At 41.8% G+C, this 22115-nt stretch overlaps 1 protein-coding gene across 4 annotated transcripts in view; it reads right to left on the reverse strand.

Moving 5' to 3' along the window:
- Positions 1-22115, reverse strand: part of TTBK1 (tau tubulin kinase 1) — a 133579-nt gene that overhangs the window by 57765 nt on the left and 53699 nt on the right. For 3 of the 4 annotated variants that reach the window (XM_074901775.1, XM_074901688.1, XM_074901861.1), the window contains 2 exons: positions 1839-1904; positions 201-293 (listed from right to left, as the gene is read on the reverse strand). In XM_074901775.1, coding sequence (XP_074757876.1) covers positions 201-293; positions 1839-1904 — 159 coding nt within the window. Of the gene's footprint in view, positions 1-200; positions 294-1838; positions 1905-6112; positions 6140-22115 lie in introns of those variants that run through there. The other variant, XM_074901949.1, reaches the window with a different exon arrangement.

Below are 22115 nucleotides of genomic sequence, written 5' to 3' on the forward strand. Positions count from 1 at the left end.
CAAGCTACTCCAAATATGGCAAGCTCCACACTGTGCGTCAGAATACACAAAAGAAGGTTAGCATCTTGCAGCAAGATCTGAAGAAAAGTAACCTCTGGCTTTACATCAGCAAAAAGTTGCACTAAGTTGCAGGAGGAATAGTAAGAGTCATAATAATAAAAATGTAGTACTTCATCTTAAGCAGACACTAGGTTTCCTACCTTATCTTTGATTTTTCGCCATGGAAGCTGACCAACTGCAAACTCCACCAACATGTAAAAGAGGGACCAGAGATCATCATGTCTACCCATCTCCTGGAGAAAAGAGAGATGAAGACTGAGGAGCAAAATTCCATGCTGCTCAGTAGTCCACGTGTGCTCTACAGAGGAGCTACCTCATTTTAAAAAGCCGGAAGAGAAGTCATACTTCCCATTCAATGATTAAAGAAGTCAGATTAGAGACTAAAGATGCAAAATTAAGCATTTCTTAAACTTGGCAATGTCAATACAGTCACCTGAATAACCTGATTTGTTTTCATTTTTGTGAATATATTAGGAAAGAGTTTTTTATCTATATAACAAAGCACAAGTTTTCCATAGGATCCTCCCTTACTGAGTATACAGGAGTGGAATAGTTAATAATGGGATGTGCAATAACCTAGATTAAGGAAAAAACCAAATTGTGTGTAGAAAGTATTTTTTATTGTTATTTTTAAGCTAAATGTTTTTCAAACCCTTTTTGCAAGACAGCATTTCCTCAAGGGCTTTTGCAAAACATTCATCATTAAGCACCACAACGATTTACAGATTTCTAACATTTCCACACATCACTCTCCTCCCGGCCTAGCAAATCAGAAACTGAAACATGAGGATCGAGGCTGAAATTGTCAAAGCACATGAAGTTGTTTTTGCTGCTCAACATCCAATGTCTAGAACATAATTTCTCAGAATAGCATGCAATATACAGCGATTTTTGTGTCTAAATATACCTTCAGTTGATGCCAGCTACAGCTGGCACTCTTCAGCTCTTCCAAAAATTATACCTCAGGTCTCTCAGTGTCTCCCAGGAAATAGAATGAATTCATGATGGCATTCAACCACCCTTACCACATCACACTTTTCGCATTCTGCAGACAATAAGTTACTTTCCTAAAAAACCTTTGAAACTTCTTCATATGTCACAGGTCATCCTAGAGACTCATCCCAAATAAGGCCAGAAACCTGGAGGTTATACAGGAGGGACAATAGTTTCCATCTGGCAAGCACTTAGCAGTAGAACCAGAGGACTTATGGTTTACTGTCTACACAGGAACATTTACTGAAATAACAAAATGCGTGTTTTGAGAAGAATGTTGGATGGGACTTCTGGAAGCATTTAGAATGAAACAGGACAGACACTTTGTAAATAATATCTCTTTCCAGGGAAAAATAAACCTCAATTTCACTAGGTGGCTCTTCACCTGACGGCATGATATTAATATTAAAAATTCCAAGCGGAGAATATATCTGGGGACCTGGCACTTGGTAATTCACAGCCAAGTTCTGCTCAAAACTAGCAGCAAGCAGCCTGGCACTTAACCTGATTTCCAATTTAGTGTGGGTTAGTTTTTTTCCCCTTAAAAAGTGCGTGATAATGCAATAATTACAGTTATTAAGGCTGCCAGCTAGAGAGGATCCAGTAAATGAATCATAATTTTGATTTTACAGTTAACAGTCTTGACCACGTAAAAGAATTCATCTGATATACTAACTTCTGTAGGTTATAAAACAGAACTCACACCTTACTCCTCTGCTCCTGAGAACAGGTTTCTAAGGAGAAATAACCTTGCTGTTAACACTTTATAAGCCAAGAATACTCACTCGGTTTTTGTGTGCATTCACTGAAGCATAGCGGACCGTTCCTCGAAAACCAGCAACATTGCGAGGCTGAAGGGAGACAACAGAAAAATCTCAGAGACAGAGCAGATGACTAAATCCCCTGTGCAGCTAACTCCTGAGAACTTCTCATCTATACTGCTATTCCATATGTACCCAAGGGATACAAAGTTCTTACTGCCTTCATCTGCTCTAGCAGCCAGCTAAAGAGTGTTCTCCAATTCTGCATTTCTAGAAAGCTTATTTTGCAGAGATGGCAAGGTGGTTACAGTGATAGATTAGAATAGTAACAGTCTAGTTATAGAGCTGAGAACATTATCCAAGATCATATTTTCCTTTTTAAACTCCAGGTCAAGGGAGAAGCTAGTAAAGAAGCACAAGAGCAAAACTGAGTCATGAATCACATGAGCTAAGCAAAGCCTGAGGGCAGTCTGGTCAGGACAAGAACAGGGATTCCCTACTCTGACATAGGGCAGATAACCATACGTGTTTGCTGACACTGCTTGTCAATGTCTTCTGCAAGACATAACCAAATTAAGAACCTCTGACTTTCAGAGTTCTGTCTTGCTTTTTTCCAGATTCCTCCCAGTATGTCCTAAACCATGCATCTTTATTTTCTATTTCCCTGGTTCTCTGGTTCTTCACATCCTCAGGAAGTGAAAGCTTGATATTGTGGCCTTGGAAAAAGGCAGTCCTCCTGTGACTGTTCCTCTGAGCTGGAGGCTTCTTCTGTTCTGGGGGATGAGCAACACCTCCAACTCTTTCCACTGCTGCCTCCACAAGAACATTAGACCATGTGAGTTGACTTACTGATGATGTCATTGTTCTGAAAAAATTGCATTTAAATAATTACATCTACCAAATCCTTTCAGTTTAACTAGAAGCACCAGAGTTAACAGCAGTGCTTTCAAAATTCATGTGGCAAAACCAGGTTCAGGATCAGACATCTTCCATCATAAGACTAAGCTGAAGCAAGGAATTAAACATACTCATAATTAAGATTCTACTCTTGCAGAAACTTGATCACATTAATAACAACTCTAACTGTGTAACCTGTCCCACTTAGGTCAGTTGATTCATGTTTGTTCTTTCAGCTGTGCCTATGCTTTCAGAACGAAGTCCAAAACTCTACTTTCATTCTAGGGCACCCTTCTGTCAGTTTAAATATGTACAGTTCAGTTGCTTCCTTTTGGGTACAGAGACGTTGCTCTGACTCAATACTCTCAGAAAGAATAAAACTTCAAATGTTTTTTAAACAAGTTCACCAACACTGTGCCACTAACACTCCTGAATGATGTATAATGCAGCTCTTAAGTTATAGTGACTCCAAGCAAAAAAAAGCTGCAAGTCTATCTTACATCTCTTTTATGTTAATCAAATACTCCACAAGGAGGACACATATGCATATCCCATGCACTTAATGAAGCATTTAATCTTGCAGTACACCAGCCTGAGCTATAAGCTACTTATTTAGCAGCAGGTAATAGTCAAGATATTATATTCATGATCATATACCTCATTCCTCCTGGACTATACATTTAGGATTCTCACTGACAAATAACTGCAAAATGTTTTTCAGAATTTCAGTGAATTCACTGATGTGAGTTCCTGAAAAGCAGAATACTGGTCACTGGAATATATCTGGTAGAATCAGCCATCACTGTAAATGTCCTATGCATATTCAAAAGCAAGAGAACATTCCTCTTTTCCATTGAGTGGAAGCTAGTGTGTTTGGATACTTTTCATGAGCCATAAAGTAAAAGCTTATTGTGAAAAATTCTAGTGTGTAACCTGTAATGTTTTCAGAATGAATACTGTTCAATGTTTGCAGTCCACGGGAGTTTGCATTTGATGTTCTTTTCCTACTTCAGCGTCTTCAGTTATCAACTGTGTATGTACTAAACCAAGTACCACGTGCTGGTTTCAGTATGGTTGTCAATGTCTCTGAAAATCTTTTTAGATCAATACTTACTATTTCTGGCAGACAGGCTATCTTTGCAGTCTTTAGTTAGCTCTATTTTGAAACCAACACTAGGCGGTTTGCACATGTATTCCCCTCCTCTTTCAGAAGCAAACCAAAACCCCAGCCATCTTTTAACTGCATTTGTCTCACAGCTGACACGAAACAGTTCATCAAGCCAGTCCTGCTCCTGAACCCAAAGGGGTCTCTCTTCAGTCCTCTCTCATGTGATACCTCAGCAAAGGGACAGCACTGCAACTGAGCAAAACTTTGCAATTGTTTTGACAGGATGTTTAGACCTTTGAACAAAATTGGCAGATTCTAACTGGGTTAACAGCATCTTTTTCTCATAAAGGTTTCACCTCTTTTAACCATATTTGGCTGCCCTGCCAGTCACAAGGCAATTAGTCATGCCTTTCGACAGTGTCACTAATCGCTGCAATCAAATATTTCCATGGCTGTAGAGATACCTTGTTTTTCATTCAAACAAACAGCTCCTGCTTGAGCTTTTATTGTAGCACATGCTGTATACCCAATTGTTGCTGACTTTTCTTCTGAATTCATCAACATTAATTTTCCAGATGATTTCTTTACACACTTAATTTCTTCCAGTTAATAAACTTCAACCCACCACTGCATTTCCCAGCAGTGGAAAAGAGCCTGAATAAAGCATCCTTGCTGTCCAGATTGGTCCAGGTTTGACACAGAACTGTAGTTGTAAGAGTTAGGAACTTCAGACTATGGAATCATATATAACCCAACTGATCTGAATCCCCCGAAATGATAAGAAGGTAATAAGCTAGCTAGCTAGAATACAATTTTAAACCTTACATGACTTATTTTTTAATTTTTCCCCATCATTATTACTATCAAAAATGTTACTCAGGGTAAAGTAGAGTTCTTCCTGCATTCAGATTTGTGTCTAGCACAAAGCTAAAGCAACTTATTACAAACAGCTCTCAGGGAGATGAGAGAGATATGAAGTATATTGCATTGTGTTAGAAGCTTGGTTTAAAATGAGTTTTAGCTTGGGAGAATGTGTTAGATCACTACCACAGAGCAAAAATTATACTCTGTGTTCCTTTCAATATATTAGCAATGTACACTACCTCATAAAGACAGAATTAGATAACAAAACCCTGCATGAAGTGGACGCATTGTTCCAAACTGTGGTCTTTTGCACCCATCGGCTTTTCATCATTCTCCAGTTCCAACACTCATATAATTTGTACTTTAAGTGTCAACAGTGTCTCCCTTATGATTCACATGAAGTCTGTCTTTCCTGCATATGCTTCCTTTATTTCAGAAGTGCTCATGCTTCCTCAATCTGAATCCCTGCTCCTTACACCATGTTCACACATAGAGATTAAAATTTTTCCTCTTGCCTCACTGGTCTCTGGATTGATATTTTGAATGTCTCTGTTTCCATCTTCCTTCCTAAAAACATATTTGGATGCCAGTAGTTTCCTCCTGCCATTTCTTATGCCTGTGATACTCTCAGGGAACACAACCACTGGTTCCTCCCCAACTTTCTGGAAGCCTGTGCAAACACCTCATGAAATCCACCAGCTTTGCCCCTGGCAGCTCTGCTGTCATCTAAGATCGTTAACCCACCTCTCCTGGCAACAGGAAAAGGATTTCCAGCAGTAAGAAAATGAAAAGAAAGCAGAGATTGAAGAGAAGCTGGTAAGGATAGAGAGGAAATGCCACAGATCATGGGAAGCACTTGAAGATATATCTTGGATTGAAATGACTTGTTGGAAAAGTTGTGATAAGAAGGAAAAGTGAAAGGAAGCTTTAACTAAACTAAAAGGAAGTATCTCTGTGACTTTTAGGAATCTCTTGCTTCCATCAGTTAGGCTCATGGGGGACGTGCAGGGATATGCATCCCACCTCTTCTGCGGAGATGAATTTTGCACCTCTTATATGTGTTTAGACTTGCTAATTTAAACAGCAGCACTTTGTGGAATCATTAATGACAACAGCATGTTTTATCCCAATGGGAGTCAGAAATGAATAGAGGAAGCTGGAGCCAAAAATGTAAGATAACTCCCCTCCCCTTGCCTCTGAAACCACAGAAGTGAAAAGTCTCTGGCACCACCCAAATGTCTGCCAGCCTGTCAGGCAGAATCCCAAGTGTTCTAGGCCTCTGCATCACATTTAGGTAGCTGTCACAATCCTGCTGAAAAAAAAACATATCATGAGGGAAAAAAGAAAACCAGGTGTAATTCGGACTTCTATATATAACAAAAGCACAAAACAAAATGAAAACCCAGAAGCATGGTGATGGCTCACTCACAACTCATAGCAGAGATGGTTACGAGCAGCGGATGGGAAGCCAACGCATCAAACACAGCCTCAAAAGAAGAGCCCAAAAGAACTGTAAAACAGAGAAAAACCCAAAGAAAAACATGATAAAAAACAACAAAATGAGAAAAAAATTAAACAGAAGTGAATTAAAAAACAATTCAATATTGTATCCCTCTGGAAACCTGGGTCTCTTGTTCAGCTGTTGCCATCTCCCAGCATCCTTCCCAGGGCTGTTGGCTCATGCCATTTATAATTTCATTTAGATACAGTGTTGAGTGAGCCTGTGTGGTTTGTGAGTGCTCTGTAAAGTGATGAGAGGGGTCCCTCTAGAGACTAACTTCCCCCTGCTCACGTATCACACCTAATAGTATAAAAAACAAAGTTGAGAGTAGAGATGCATACAGCCTAACCACAGGTCAGTTGTAGGGTTCTACCGTGATTTTCTTTCCTAAAATTATCTCTTCCTGCCCCAATCAAACTGATCTAATGACTAGCAAGGGGACTGGCTCTTTCTCATCTCTTCCCCTTTTCACCCAGAGCAATTTCTAACGTTAGTGCATAAGTTTCTGAAAATGAACAGAGATGTTCCCTTCCCTGTTTGAATTGTCAAGGGTACCCACCCAAGATATTTGGCTTTTTCTGCAACCACCACCTTGCTTTTTCACCAGCAATCTCCACAGAACCACTGGCTTGCCAGCTTTATGGGCTTCACAGCTGCCAGCTTCAGGCATCTTCCCTGACGATTGCTGCAGTGTTCCACCTATAGACAGGGGGTCTCCACTGTCTGTGGTGGAATGCAGCATGGTCGTTTGAAAGAGAGCAGAATGAAAGTCAGTGCTGCTTTTAGGCCGTGTGAGCAGTCACTGTATCTTAAGATGAGAACTGTACAGTATGGAAATATAAGGGCCATCCTGATCAGAGGCAAGACCTAATATTATAATATATTATATAACCTTAAAACTCAATTCAGTAAACTGAGGAAAGACCTCAGCCAAGAGATACTTATTCCAACAGAAATCAACTAATCAAAAGCAGTCAACCCAACGGAGTTTCTTATTTGAGTCTCAGTATTCCTCTTCCCTAAAAATGTTCCAAGAACTCCATAGATTTTGCATGAAATTTAGTTTTGACAAAGTTACTTAATAGTCTCCTACTATTCTTTCCAAAGCAGAAGACCTGAAGGAGACGAGTTAAAATGTCATATTTCCTTCTTTACTTTAGGAGAATTCAAAATTTTAAGTGGATTTTAACATCAGAAAACACCAAGGTCTTTCTGAATAGCATGCACCAACCATCATGTAATTCCTGTGCCAGAACTTGTGCTGGAGATGAGGATGCCTGTCTCACATTAGAAACAAGGCTAAAAATTAGCATTTTTTAATCAAAAACGTATTCCAGCTACAACCTTGTTATTCAATTATGATTCGATTTTTAACAAGAGAATTTTGGTCTCAAAGCTGCACTTGTTTCTCAAGTGCATGGTCCTATAGGCGAATAAATAGCACAGAGTATCCCCAAGGAAACCACGGGGATTGATAAGTAAGAAAGATAAGCTTTTCATGTACTGTAACACAGAGCAGGGAGAACCACTGAAATGGAACTGTTCTAAAGTGCGTTGTAGAGTGTTAGTCACATCTCATTTGGGATTTACAGCTTTTTTTTTTTTTTTCTGGAGTCAGATGGAGAAGACAGCTCTTTTCTGCCAAAAGAAAGAAGACAAAAGACAGTCGTGGCAATCACGGAGATGCAGCAGAGCTGAAGTTCAAATGTCTCCATGCCTTGGACAGACATGAAAACAACACCTCCACCCTTCCAGAGCACACTCTCACCGCTCAACTACAGGGTGCTTTGAGATGCAAGTCTAAGAACATCCATGTTGGAAAGGATCCCTTTTGAACAGAATAATCGAATATTTATTACCAAGAGAAAAAGTGTATGGCAGGCACTCTGTAACCTGGCAGCAAATGCACTCACCTGATAGAGGGGAAACTTGACCTGCAGTCCAACTCTACATTCACTTGCCCATGGAATGAAGCCCCTGTTCCCTTACCACTGGACACAGTAATAGTTTTCTGTTCCTCTGTCTGTAGTCCGGTAGGAAGAATAATCAGAGCTTCAAAGTGGAACAGCATCAGCCAGAAGGAATGACACATTCAGATGTACCACATCCCGCCCCGCAGCTTGGCAGTAAAGGCACTTGAAAATGGAAAATGGGATCTCAGTTCCCTGCAGGCATATATGGGATTTGAGCCTAAGCTGTCCTTACTTTTCGCTTACCCTCGTAGCACAAGAACTCTAACCAGAGAGCTGCTACATAAAATAAAACCAACAACAACCTGATATAGATGATCTGAGGTCACCCTCACTGAACTGGGGCTTCCAGGAGGAGAAAGCAGAGAAAAGGCTAGTTATAACAAGAATCAAGAGTCCCTGCTTGCTAACAGATTTTCAAATTCATCAGCTGGTCTGCTTTTCATACATTTAATTTCAACTGCACTGGCTTTCTGTAGTTGTAATGTTTTAAAGCAGAACATGAACTCCCTTCTCAAGACCAAATTTGCAACTCCAACAAGGAAAGTAACAACGAGAACCTTTACGTAATTTTCACGATGATGTGTTTTATAACTAACCCATTCACACAGAAATGGCATTTCTGTAATACATGAAATGTGCAATATTTTTAAAGACATAGATAAATTTTTTTCCCTTTTCTCCATCTCTGTGTGAACCAATGTGACTATGCCATGCTGTCAGCCTTTTATCCAATTACCTTTTTACAATACGAAGCTCAATAAAAAAATTATATCCCTTCCTAAGCTAATGCAGTATTCTGAGTACTGCAGTTCCACAAATCTGTTTATTTGACTGCAAAGTACTAATGTCCTACATAAAATTACAGCTTTACATATATTTCAAGTACAAAGTAAGTATAAAAGCTACTGGGCTTCTATGTTTGAATATTTGGGGTCCTAGAATGTAGGAGTTAATATCCTTTGTGTCATTTTATAGCTCATTTTCCACTGGGGGGAAAACTACTTACTAGAAAAACATACCATACTCTTCTAATACCTTGTTCACTGCAGCGAAGTTTATTTTTAGCACTAGACATTTAGATATTTGGAAAATAAGTATCTTTTTCCCAATTAGCTGACACATTTCTGCAGCCCTCATGCTCGTCTAAACAGGCTATGCAGTGTCCTGCTTACAACATCTTTCTGCCCACTGACTCACAGAGCCACCCTCGCACTTACACGGTATCTTCAGCAAGGCACTGCAAACTGCTGCAGTGCAGTCTGAGCCACGAGGAGATCGAGACGTAATCAATGGGCTGCAGCTGACTAAGCTAAAAAAATGCTTGCTGAGCATAACAGCCCAGCATCAGTTCCTGCAATGGGAGAGAGACTCTAGGAAAAACATAGCCTCTCTCTATTTTCAAATAAATAATTAAGACCAAGCTGCTAAACCCTCAATGACTTTCAATTAATATTTGTGGGAATATATTTCTGAAGGCTGGGTGTCACTGACAGAGGAAAAGTATAATGCCTTCTGTACTGCACATTAGTGATGTAACTAGCAGACCTGAACAAAGACCCGTAAAGCCAAGAAGTTATTGTCCAAAACCTGACCTACATTAGCACAGAAGACCTTCAGGACACAGAACACCTCCACTATACAACTGTATGTTGTTCATCACATTATCTGTATAAGAACGTTTATGTCTAATTTCCCCTCCAAGTTCAAATTTTCTTCTCAGCCTTAGTTCTCCATATCAAACACATTCTGCTACTCTAACTCTGCTGTAAAAATTAATGCAAGCTGAAAATTTTGACTTGTGCGCTTTCTATAGAAGATACTTCCACAAATTCAAAAAAACAACTTTTCAATTAATTCCCCAGCTGCTTAGCTCTGCTGTCCTAAGATGTGCATCAACACTGCCTGTTTCTGCTGCTGCATGGCAAAGGTGGGTTGTACAACCAGGACAGAGTGAATAAAAGTGCTCATATCTCTATCTGAACCATGGCAGAAGGTTGCATATAGAGGAAATAATAGTTAAAACCTAAAAACCTCTCCCTATAGCAAGCTCTTTTAAGAGTACATGGCAGAGATGGTCTATACCCATCACACTATGACCAACACAGGTTCTTTGCAACAAGGCCAACTAAATCTCAGTCCACCTTAGATCAGTCTAAAGTTTTCTCTCAGGTATACTATGAGAACTCTGAAAAGCCTCCCCCATCTGATCAAGGGTCACAACAGTGATCTCTGATTTGTCCTGTATTGCTTTCCTGATGACTTCTAATATTTGATCACCTTCTTGAAAGCTGTTGAGTATCAAACCTGTGTTTTCACAAAGCTATTCCATAACATCATGGTCTCTTATCAGTGATACCTGTCAGCTCATAGATCACGATCATATATGTGAAATTAGAACTGTTCTCCCCCCACCTCCCCAAACACACATCATGAGCTTCACTTTTTATCTACACAGAATTTCACCTGCCAGTTTATAGAGTCCCCCCACAATTTTCTTTGCCTTGCCACAGCACACCCAGTCTCATCGCTGCTATTTAGACTGGTCTCAGACCTGCACGCAGGTACTGTATTACTCTTCCCAATGCATGCTGACTACCTGTGCATCCCTTTACTGGTTTAAATACATGATCCATCTCATTGAATACCTTGTTCCTATGTAACCAGAGGCTCTCTCATTTGCTTCTCAAGACTTCATAGTATTTTACAGACTTTTATGAAATTTCTTTTATTCATTTTCTTCTTTGGATTATAATCACAATCTTTTTGATCCCTCTTCATTTGAGTTTGTCATTACTGTCTTCTGAATACTGTTTAGATCTGCAATACTTTATTTGAAACTGGATGGGTGATATCTTATGCATCATCAACTGTTACCTCATCTACATTTGTATAAAGGCACTAAAAAAGGTTTTATAGATTTCATCATCCTATTCCATATGGACCATAACAATTGCACCACTGGCTCAATGCATCTCACCTAGTAACTCACCTCCAGTCCTAAAGAAGGTGATTCTGGATATCCTACAGACAGGGTACATGTAGCCAAGCAGATGCAGTCCCTTTGCATTCTGTTTAATCTGGCATACGCAATACTTATTTTTAAAGGGTATAATGTTGGTTCAGATGCCATGCACCAGAATGAATACTTGAAACCCTCCTAAAGAACAAAATCAGCAGAAATGTGGCTAGTTGGGATGTAATTAGGAAAAGTCTACACAACTTTTGTAACGGAAAGTAGCATATCACCAACAGCGTTCTCTGCAGCATTTGTCCATATAGACAAGGATAACCTAGTCCATATAGTACATTTGAATTTTCAAAAACATGAACCCCTGAGAAAGTCCACGCTTCAGGAAATTACACTGCAAAGGATGATGTTTCTCTCTCATTTGAGTGGTGGCAATTACTGTTGTCTTTTAAAGAGGCAACAAACTCTTAAAGACCTGCACAAAACAAGATCTTTATGATACAACCTGGTCAAAGTTGTGTTTTCAGCTTCTCTCCTGTTACATTATTGGTCATATCATGAAATGAAAAAGTTTTGGGATAACCCAACTTCAGAACCTGATTTCCTTCAGATCAGAGTTTAACTGTGAGATTCTCTATGTTTAACAAAAATTTTGGCATGAAAAGCATGAAAATTTTGATTTAATTTTTTCCTCTATGGTATTTATATGTAGCACAGTAAACAGACAAACTAACACAGCTGTAGCAGTTGTGAGAGCAGTTAGCGAAACAAGGCTGTGCAGGGGCCCAGAAACTGCTCAGCACAGTGTGGGCATGACTGAGGCTACAATGATGGTGGCGATGGGCCACGGGGCCTGGTGCCCAGCATGGCTGATGCAACTATTTTTAGCACATTGGAGACCTCAACCCAGAAAAAGCCCCAGAGAAAGGATGTGGTCATCCACATTTGGCTGCAGAGAGTACCTGGTGCCTCTGCAGTGGCCTCATGTGAAAGAGAAGTACTCTGGTTGAGGTGTAGAGTTGCCAGCTGAAGGAGCTGTGGTGAGGTGGGAAAGGAGGTGAGCAGACTGTGTAGCATCAGTGAGGGTGAACAAGACATCAACAGAATCTTCACAGAGCCTCTGAAAGTGAAGATCATGAACCCTGCAATGCAAGGAAAAACTGACAAAACTTTGAGCAGTTATGCTCCAAGTAGCAACAGATGGAAACTCCCAAGCGGAGGGAAACTAGCAGCACAAGAGAGGATCCTGCCCCACATGTAGATCTGCAGTTGCAAAATGGCTTTAGTAACCTGGGAACTAGTGACAGGGAACAAGGCCTGTCTGGAGAGCCATCCGAGCCTGAACCAAATGTCCATACCAGGAAGCAAAGGTGAGTGACGGTCACTGAAGACTCCTTCCTGCAGGAAATGAAAGCCCCAGCTACTGGGTCGACTTGATGTCTCCAGAGCTTTGTGGCTTGTTGGGGGCCTGGATATGGGATGATGAGGACAGACTGCCAAGGTCTGTGAGGCCATCTGACTATTAACCCTTGCTGCTCATTCAAAAGCACCTGTTTTTCAAGAGGTGACTTTCAGTATACTGAGTGAGTACAGATCTGGGGCATGGAGGCCTGGGTGCTGTCCTTCTAAATCCTGACAGTAAGTAGGAAAGACTTATGTAGACATGGATGCATCCTCCAAGTCAACACCTAGCTATCAAAGACAGGCTTTGGCTTCTATGAGCATGGGTCACTCTTTAAGGAAAAAGAACTGTTGGTGAAGGAAGGGACCCATGTGACAGAGCGGCAAGAGCATCACTGGAGAAGGCTTTGCATCTAGGCTTGCTAAGCTAGTGAGGAGGGCTTAAAGCAGGTACAGTGAGAGAGGATTACCATAACCTGAAGAGAAATGGAAGAATGGAGGCTGTGAGGAGGTGCCCCAGGAGAGGATGATAAAAGCTCTCATGCATTCCCTGGGTAAGCAACACAACTGGTGACCCACCTCAAATGCCTGTCCACAAACACCTACACACGTGAAATGAACAGGAGTTGTTAGTAGTCCACGTGCCGTTGCAAAACTATGATCTCACTGGCTTTACAAAGATGTGGTGGGACAGCTTGCATGGCTTGAGTGCTGCAATGAAAAGAAAGAAGAACTGGGAAAGCCAGAAATTGCATTTGCACAGGAGCAGCTTGAATGTATGAAGCTCTCCTTTAATCAGGTGATGAGATAGTCACTACTGATGGGTTAGTGATAAGCAGTAACATAATGGTAAGCACCTGCTACTGACTGCCTGATCAAGAAGAAAAAACAGATTAAGTCTCTTTAGACAACTGAAGGAAGCCTTGGAATTGCAAGCCCTGGTACTCATAGAGGGCTTGAGTAACTCTTCTATTTGCCTGGAGAAGCAATATAACAAGGTGAAGCAATCCAGGAGTTTTCTGTTGAGCATTGAACAGAACAAGAAAAACAAGAAATGAAGGTTCGGAGTCACAAAAAAAATGGACAACACTGAACAGGAGCACGGTTTCTTCTCTCCAGCATTAGATCACTCATCCAAAGTTTGGAAGTCTCAAGTTCAATAACCTCCTCTCCTACAGGAGTTCCTGCATTGTCACCTGACAGCAGACTACCACAAGCATCATGTACTTAAGCCACAGGTAGAATAGGAGCAGGCGTATTGCTATCTCTCTCACTGAGGCTTTACAGCTTTGCACAAAATTAAGACATATTCCCTAGAAAGGGGACCTCAGGAGTCTCACAGCCCTGGAGATGGCCCTGTTTACTATGACTAAGTAGTTCTTCCACTCTCTGTTTCACTAAATACTTAAGTATTGAGCACCAAAATATATTACTAAGGGTAATGGACCAGGAATAGTTAGTGATTACCACTGACAGTGCTCCCTTGAGAAATGGGAAGTCCCAGGTCAAACATACCCTGCTGAATGCAGATCACAGATCTTAACCACTATTTGCCACCTTTCAAACAGGAGAGAGTGGGACTTGGAGGGGCAGGGAGGAGCAGTGAAGAACTCAGCATCTCCCCTAGTAGTTTTGTCAAGCTGCCCGTCTTTCTCTTCATTTCCCTGTCCTCACAAGTGTTTGAAAACAAAATCCTCTGGAAAGATTGTATATTTTTGCACTAGCAGTCTGTCCTGTTTATCATAATAGCCAGAGTCCCTCCTGCTAGCCAGGATGTTGACTCTGATCTAAATGCCAGAAATGCATATGGCAGCCAAAGTAACAGCCCTAAACAGTTCTCAACACACAACGGACAAAAAATGGCTACATGACTAATACACGTGTTCTATCTGCCCAAAGGAGTAACTATCAAAAGACTGACTTGTACGACTCTCAGAGAAATATCAAGTAATGGGACTGTTGAGAACAGCTGAGTTCCCCTGATTGCTAACAGGGAAAAATTCTGAGAATGCTTCCTTACACACCTTCTGGCTTCAACCATCTTTATAGACTTTATAGTGCAATGTGAGGTCCTGCAGACAGTTTTCCAGGAGATTTTACAGGGGCAAGTGGTAGAGGGTGAGACTGTTTCCATGAAAGCAAATCTGTGTGACAACAGCTCTTCTCCAAAGAGTAGCACTTGTGCTATTATTAGCATCCCACATAAGGTAATCAGTTTTGTTCTCCTAGAAGCACAGAATAAATTCAAATTAAGATTAAATTTGGATTTAGTTAAGAAAAGTAGCCCATAACTTTACAAATGCCAAGCAATAAAGTTAAACTGTCCAGTAGCTATCATCTGTAAAAACATATAAACCAAACAGATAATGTTCATCAGAAGCTTAGCAGAGTAACAACTCCTAAGTAAAAGCTACTGTGGTAGCCCTTGAAAGAGGGTCTGTAAAGCCACAGTGATAACAGCTGAGGATGGAGGAACTAATGCTCCATGAAGATCATGAAGAGTAGAAATGATCCCACCTCAAAGTTCTAATCAGTCTCTAGAAAATCAGAATGTGACCTTTTTAGCAACAGTCTATGCTATCTGCCTACTAAGGAGCTCCTTGCCTTTTAATATAAAAAAATTCATACTGATTGGCATCAGTGAATTGCACATTAAAAAAATATTTAAAATCAGTACCAACAAAGCATTCTAGAGGATTTTGCTCCACAAAATAACTGGCTTTTCCCTTTTTCAAAATCAAAGGTGTTTTCAAAATAAGAAAGTGATCAAAAATAAGAAGGCAAAGAGGTAAGTTAAAAAAAAAATCAAACCAAAACCACAGCACCTTAAAGGCCAGGAACATTATCTGTATTACTAACAAGTCATTCAGTCTTTCTGAAAAGCTGACAAGCAAGATTTAGGTTATGAATTTCAGAGGATGTGAACACAGCAAATAATTTTTAAGGATATTATTCATAAAGTGTGACAATGCTTCTGATACTGTAGGAAACTGCACAGGACCCATGTAAGCAGAAATAGTCTAGTAATAAATGAGTACAACTGAAAGCAAAATTTAGTCATGCTTCCTGAAAAAGAGGAAGTGAGCTCCTTCTCATACCTATCTTGTGTATTGTACCTCAGAAACAATTCACAAAAAAAAGTAGCCTCAGGATGAACATGTTATAAATCTGAGAATTGTATTCTTCATGAATAAAGGAACTGAAAGAGAATAGAAAAAGAATCTACCTTATTGGATTGAAATAATCTCTTTGATGGAAATAAAAGATAAAGTTCTTAACTGGACTTGATGCGACTACGACTTGATGAGATATAGGACTTATTTTCTGAAGTATGAGCTTGTGATCTTCTGTAATATCAGAGTGGCTGTTCAGGCGAACAGTCTAGCAAAGGAGCAAGTATGATCTGACAGGTAGTGGGGTAAAATGCTTTTGAGGCTCCCCATAGCAAGTATACCTTGAAAAAACTTTTTTTTTTTCCTTTTCTTACTCTTCCGGGTTAAAGTATGCTTTGCCGATCTCTGTGCTATGATCTTCATGCTCGAGGAGGCCATGTGTGAGGAAGGAGAGATAGTTCCTTCTGCCTTAAAGGAAAGTATGACAGTCTCATCATCCTGGCTGCACAGGAGGTTAACAACATGATTGTTCTTGTGGGCTCCATAATCCTGATCAGACTCAGGACTGATCTTCAGGAATCCCAAAGTCACACCTGGCACAGTCGTCAGCCTCCATCTGCTACTTCAGCATGGCATGGGCTCCTCCAAGAGAGCTAACAGTTGTAACCTTGTGCCTCCTTTTGTTAAAAAATGAGTAAAAGCCTTGGAAACCCAGAGGGGTTGATGCTGCAAGCGTTTATCCCACCTGTATGATGAGCAGGCTGTACATATACCAACTCTAAATGTGGCCTGCTTTCTCTACACTCTGTTATATTCCTTTTGTTTCATGCAGGAATTGGCACAGTCTTCCCTCCCCCCCTTTCTTCTTCTTTTCCTGATGTTGCCTGTTGCAGAGTAGTGCGTGGAAGAGCTGTTCCAGGGAGAGCCTAAATTCCTAAGACCAACAGGTCAGGTAGGAGCCCATTTTAGGCTGGAAAGGAGGATTCAGTATAAAACCAAGTCAGTCTGGGGATGTGGGTCATCAAGAACTGTCATTCAGTTCATCATTTCCAAAAATTTTAGTAAGTAGAAACATGCTGTCAGCCTAAACATGCCTACAAATCTCAAAGATAATAAATTAAAAATCTAAAAGGCTTTTTCTTTCTAAAATTTTGTGATCCAGAAAACAGTAATGTTATGGAGGAAATGGATTTAAAAAAAAAAAAAAAAGTCTCAGGATTATACTCAAAATCAGAAGACGCAGTACAAAATTAGCAGGGATGTGTCTTAAGTCACAATCAAGTGTACTGGACACTACCACTCCTGTTTTGCTGAAATGATTGATTTAGTTGGCCAGGTTCCCCCTGCCAGAGGATTGGTTTTTAGTGTTCTTGCCTTGCAGTTTTACAAGAAAAAAAAGCACATAGTATCCTGCCTATCAGTGCTTTGCAATTATTTAAAAGAAGAAAAACAAGTAAAAATTGGAGCAATTGACCCTTTTTAAGACACAGTAGCTCTTATTGCCAGTAGAAACAGTCATTGTTTTGGCTGTTGCCTCAGTATCCATCTCCTGGTGCTCTGAAAGGCAAAACAAAGCAAAGTGGGACTCACAGTGTGTCTGTAAGCAAGCCAGGCTGGTCTGTGTGAGTCTGCATGGACTTAAAGGAGTCAGGTCTGGAACGAGTGTGGGTCTGTGCTGGCCTGTCCATCCTGTCTGAGACCTGTGTATATTGCCAGTTTGCTGAAGCACACAGGTATCATAAGCTCCTAAAAAACCCCTAACTGATTGTTTCTGAGTTTATCCAGTTATGTTGACTTTGCAGCCACAAATCTGGCTTTGAGGCTGCCTTCACATCGGCAGGCAGCATAGCCATCCATATTGGGACCCATGACAAGAAGACATGTAGGACAGTTGAGGCTTGCTGGGAGTCCCTTCTTGGTAATGCTCAGGCCAGGACATGTGCTACATCCAGACAGTGCCTCAGGGAGTTCCATCAGAAAACCAAAAACTTTTATGTAAAAATATGAGCCTTGGCCCTCATGGGGGACTGCAACCCCCCTGTTGGAGTGAACAACACCAGTGGACAGTCTGTTGGTGGGACAACACCGCAGTGCTTAAGCAATCCAGGGGGTTTCTTGTTGATAACTTCCTTCTCCAAGTGATAGAGGAGCCAACGGGAAGAGGTGCTATGCTGGACCTTGTTCTCAACAAGGAGGGGCTGGTGGGGAGTGTGAAGCTCAAGGGCAGCCTTGGCTGCAGTGGCCATGAAGTGGTGGAGTTCAAGATCCTTAGGGCAGTGAGGAGGGTGCACAGCAAGCTCTCTACCCTGGACTTCAGGAGAGCAGACTTAGGGCTCTTCAGGGATCTGCTTGGCAGAGGAACATGGGATCAAGCCCTGGGAGGGAAGAGGAGCCCAAGAAAGCTGGTTCATATTCAAGAATCGCCTCCTCTAAGCTCAGGAGCAACGTATCCCGACAGAGCAAGTCACATCAGAATGCCAGGAGGCCTTCATGGATGAACAAGGAGCTCCTGGACAAGCTCAAGCATAAAAAGGGAGCCTACAGAGGGTGGAAGCAAGGACAAGTAGCTCAGGAGGAATACAGAGAAACTGTCTGGGTAGCCAGGGATCAGGTTAGGAAGGCCAAAGCCCTGATAGAATTAAATCTGCCCAGGGACATCAAGGGCAACAAGAAAAGTTATCTATAGGTACACTGGTGATAAAAGGAAGACCAGGGATAACGTGGGCCCTCTCCAGAAGGAAACGGGAGACTTGGTTACCTGGGTGAAGAAGGCTGAGGTACTCAATGACTTTTTTACCTCGGTCTTCACCATCAAGTGCTCCAGCCACACCATCCAAGATGCAGAAGGCAAAGGCAGGGACTGGGAGAATGAAGAACCATTGACTGTAGATCAGGTTTGAGACCATGTGAGCAACCTAAGTGTGCACAAGTCCATGGGACCTGATGAGATGCATCCATGGGACCTGAGGGAACTGTCAGATGAAGTGTCTAAGCCACTATCCATCGTATTTCAGAAGTCGTGGCAGTCCAGCAAAGTTCCCGCTGACTGGAAAAGGGGAAACATAACCTGCATTTTTAAAGAGGGAAATAAAGAGGACCCGTGGAACAACATGCCAGCCAGTCTCACCTCTGTGTCCAGCAAGATCATGGAGCAGATCCTCTTGGAAACTCTGCTAGGGCACATGGGAAATAAGAGGGTGGTTGTTGACAGCCAGCATGGCTTCACTAAGGACAATTCATGACTGATGAATTTGGTGGCCTTCTACAATGGGGTTACAGCACTGATGGATAAGGGACCGTTGATGTCATCTACCTGGACTTGTGCAAAGCATTTGACACTGTCCCACATGACATCCTTGTCTCTAAATTGGAGAGACATGGATTTGACAGATGGACCACTCAGTGGATAAGGAATTGGCTGGACGGTCACACTCAAAGTGTTGTTCTCAACAGCTCGATGTCCCAAGTGGAGGGTGGTGACGAGTGGCATTCCTCAGGGGTCGGTGTTGGAACCGGCGCTGTTCAACATCTTTGTTGGTGACATGGACAGTGGGATTGAGGGCACCCTCAGTAAGTTTGTCGATGACACCAAGCTGTGTGGTGTGATTGACGCGCTGGAGGGAAGGGATCCATCCAGAGGGACCTGGACAGGCTGGAGAGGTGGGCCTGTGCAAACCTCATGAAGTTCAACAAGGCCAAGTGCGAGGCCCTGCACATGGATCGAGGCAATGCCAAGCACAAATGCAGGCTGGGTGATGAGTGGATTGAGAACAGCCTTGCAGGGAAGCACTTGGGAGTAGTAGTGGATGGAGAACTCACAATGAGCCAGCAGTGTGCGCTCATAGCCCAGAAAGCCAACCGTATCCTGGAATCCATCAAGAGAAGCGTGGCCAGCAGGCTGAGGGAGGTGATTGTCCCCCTGTACTCCTCTCTCATGAGTCCCCACCTGCAGTACTATGTTCACCTCTGGGGCCCCCAGTTTAAGAAGGACATAGACATGTTGGAGCAAGTCCAGAGGAGGCAACAAAGATGACTGGAGAGCCAGAGCACCTTCCTCAGCCTTCCACAGGCGGAGGAAGTTGGGGTTGTTCAGTCTGGAGAAGAGAAGGCTCTGGGGACACCTTATAGCAGCCTTCCAGTACTTAAAGGGGGTCTGCAGGAAAGATGGGGAGGGACAGGACAAGGAGTAATGGTTTTAAACTGACAGAGGGTAGGTTTAGATTAGATGTAAGGACAAAATTCTTTTACTGGGAGGGAGTTGAGGCATTGGCACAGGTTGCCCAGAGAAGCTGTGGCTGCCCCCTCCCTGGCAGTGTTCAAGGCCAGGCTGGACGGGGCTTTGAGCAACCAGGTCTATGGAAGGTGTCCCTGCCCGTGGCAGTGGAGTTGGAAGTAGGTGATCTTTAAGGTCCCTCCTGACTCAAATCATTCTATGATTCTATAAAAAAAAACCAATAACCAACAACAAAAAAATCTCATTTCACTTGTCTTCATACCACACTTCACCCCCATCTCCTTACTAATCCTTAATGAATTATTTGGACAGCAATCACACCATGCTTCTCTGGTCAAATATCTCAGTCTGCTAAGTGGGACTCAACAGTGCTATCATTCAGCAGGTACACAAAAGGAGTGAACATCCTTGTGACTGTCATGTAGCGTTAAGAGGGACTAGGTAAGTATGTATTTTTTATTGTATAATTGTTGTCAAAAAACCTCACCACCTGAAGTGTGGCATAAGAGAACAGGTACATTAGGTACATGAGACTTTACCCCATATGATCCTCCCACATCCCAGACAAACCGAGGCTTTTTACCACTTTCTGAAGAGCATACTCCCACTCCTCTGGGGATCTCCATATATTTTTCCAGGAAAAGATTATGTGTTGTTAGTTGTTCTGTGAGATTCATCATCAGTGGCAAGCAAGCAATCAACCACCAGAATGACCACAATTAAGACCGATCTTCTCAGACTCTTGTGTCCTAACAAAGCCCCACCTCACCCACACTAAACCAAGCAGGACACAGCTTTTGAAACACAGCTGAGGAGTCTTCTGCTCTGAAAAATGTCAAGGCCGGATGTAGTGCTGTTTCCAAAACCAGGGCCTGGGAGTATTCTCTAAGGATGCAGCAAAATAAAGAAGCAATTTTAAACTAGTGGGAGAAAGGAAGAAAAGAGAGGATCCAAATGAAGAGACATCTGGAAAAATTAGTTTCTTTAATTATAAAGAAAGAACAATGTTTAAACAGTGGGACCTGAAATACAGATATAAAACACAGTTGTTTCACTAAGGCAATGAAGAAATTTTGCAGAAAACCAAATGCCAGTTTCAACCCATAATGGGATTGAATTCTGATTGCAGAAAGAGGAAAGGAGTGGGACTGCATTCTAAAAAGGGCAATATGGATAAGGGTTATTCCCAAACTAAACAGCACTGACAAAGAAGACCAGTAGTACATAGTGTGTGTCTTTTTAAGACTAAAATGCAGGCACAGCCTTTGGAGCTGCTCCCATCTAGAGCTGAAAAGAAAAGGCTTGCTATGTACAACGGAAAAGACTTATAAAAAAAGAAGAAAAAACAGAAGAAAAATCGCCAGTTGTGTTCATCTGCTAAAAACACAAAATCTGCTCACTGATCTTTGCTTTTCTCCCACTCCCAACCATATCCTGCACTACAGAGTCTCCGAATTTAGCTCTCACATTGTCAACATTTTCTAGAACAACAATTATCTTGCAGATGGAAAAGACTTCCAGACCAAAAGATATAAATCTAGGATGACAAACAGAGAGATTGTCTGAGCTCTCCCTGCTTGTGCTGTGTTCCAAAATAAATCTAGGAATGCTCTGACTGATACCTAGAGCATCTGAAGCTTAACATACCCTTATGGGTGACCCCAGACAACACAGTGCTGGTAAAAGGACTAAAGATAATACACATGTCACATGGTGCAAGTTATGCCCCCTGCCCCTACCTCCCCTCCAAGCAGGCACGTTGAAATAGTCCTTCAGAGAAATCCAGACGAGGCAATATACACAAAACCAAAGCCAAGCAAGGTGAGAACAGCATACAGGTTGCAGTTCACAGTAAACTCTGCCTCAGAGATCAGGTCAGCCTCTAACTTCTAGCATTTTATTCATAAAAAGCTTTAAGAATGCAGCAACATGGTTTACCAGACCACAGAGAACTGACCTAGACTGATCCTCTGGGACTAAAAATTTACATGGCCTGCGCTGGGCTCACCCTCTTTGTTTGGCCATAATGAACTCAGTAAGTATTACAAGCCTGTGGAAAACATTATTTTCTTAAAGGAAAACAAAAATTTTTAAAAAATCCACACACCTTGTAAGACAAAAGCAAGCATCCCTTCTTAGATTCCCAACTCAGCTGAAGTCACCTGCTGCTTCTCACCTTGCAGAAAATGCAGTCCAGTATAATGACCAAGCATAATAACCACAGAACAAACAAAATCACAAA

The sequence above is a fragment of the Athene noctua genome, chromosome 1, assembly GCF_965140245.1.
Source record: "Athene noctua chromosome 1, bAthNoc1.hap1.1, whole genome shotgun sequence".
Classification (NCBI taxonomy): domain Eukaryota; kingdom Metazoa; phylum Chordata; class Aves; order Strigiformes; family Strigidae; genus Athene; species Athene noctua.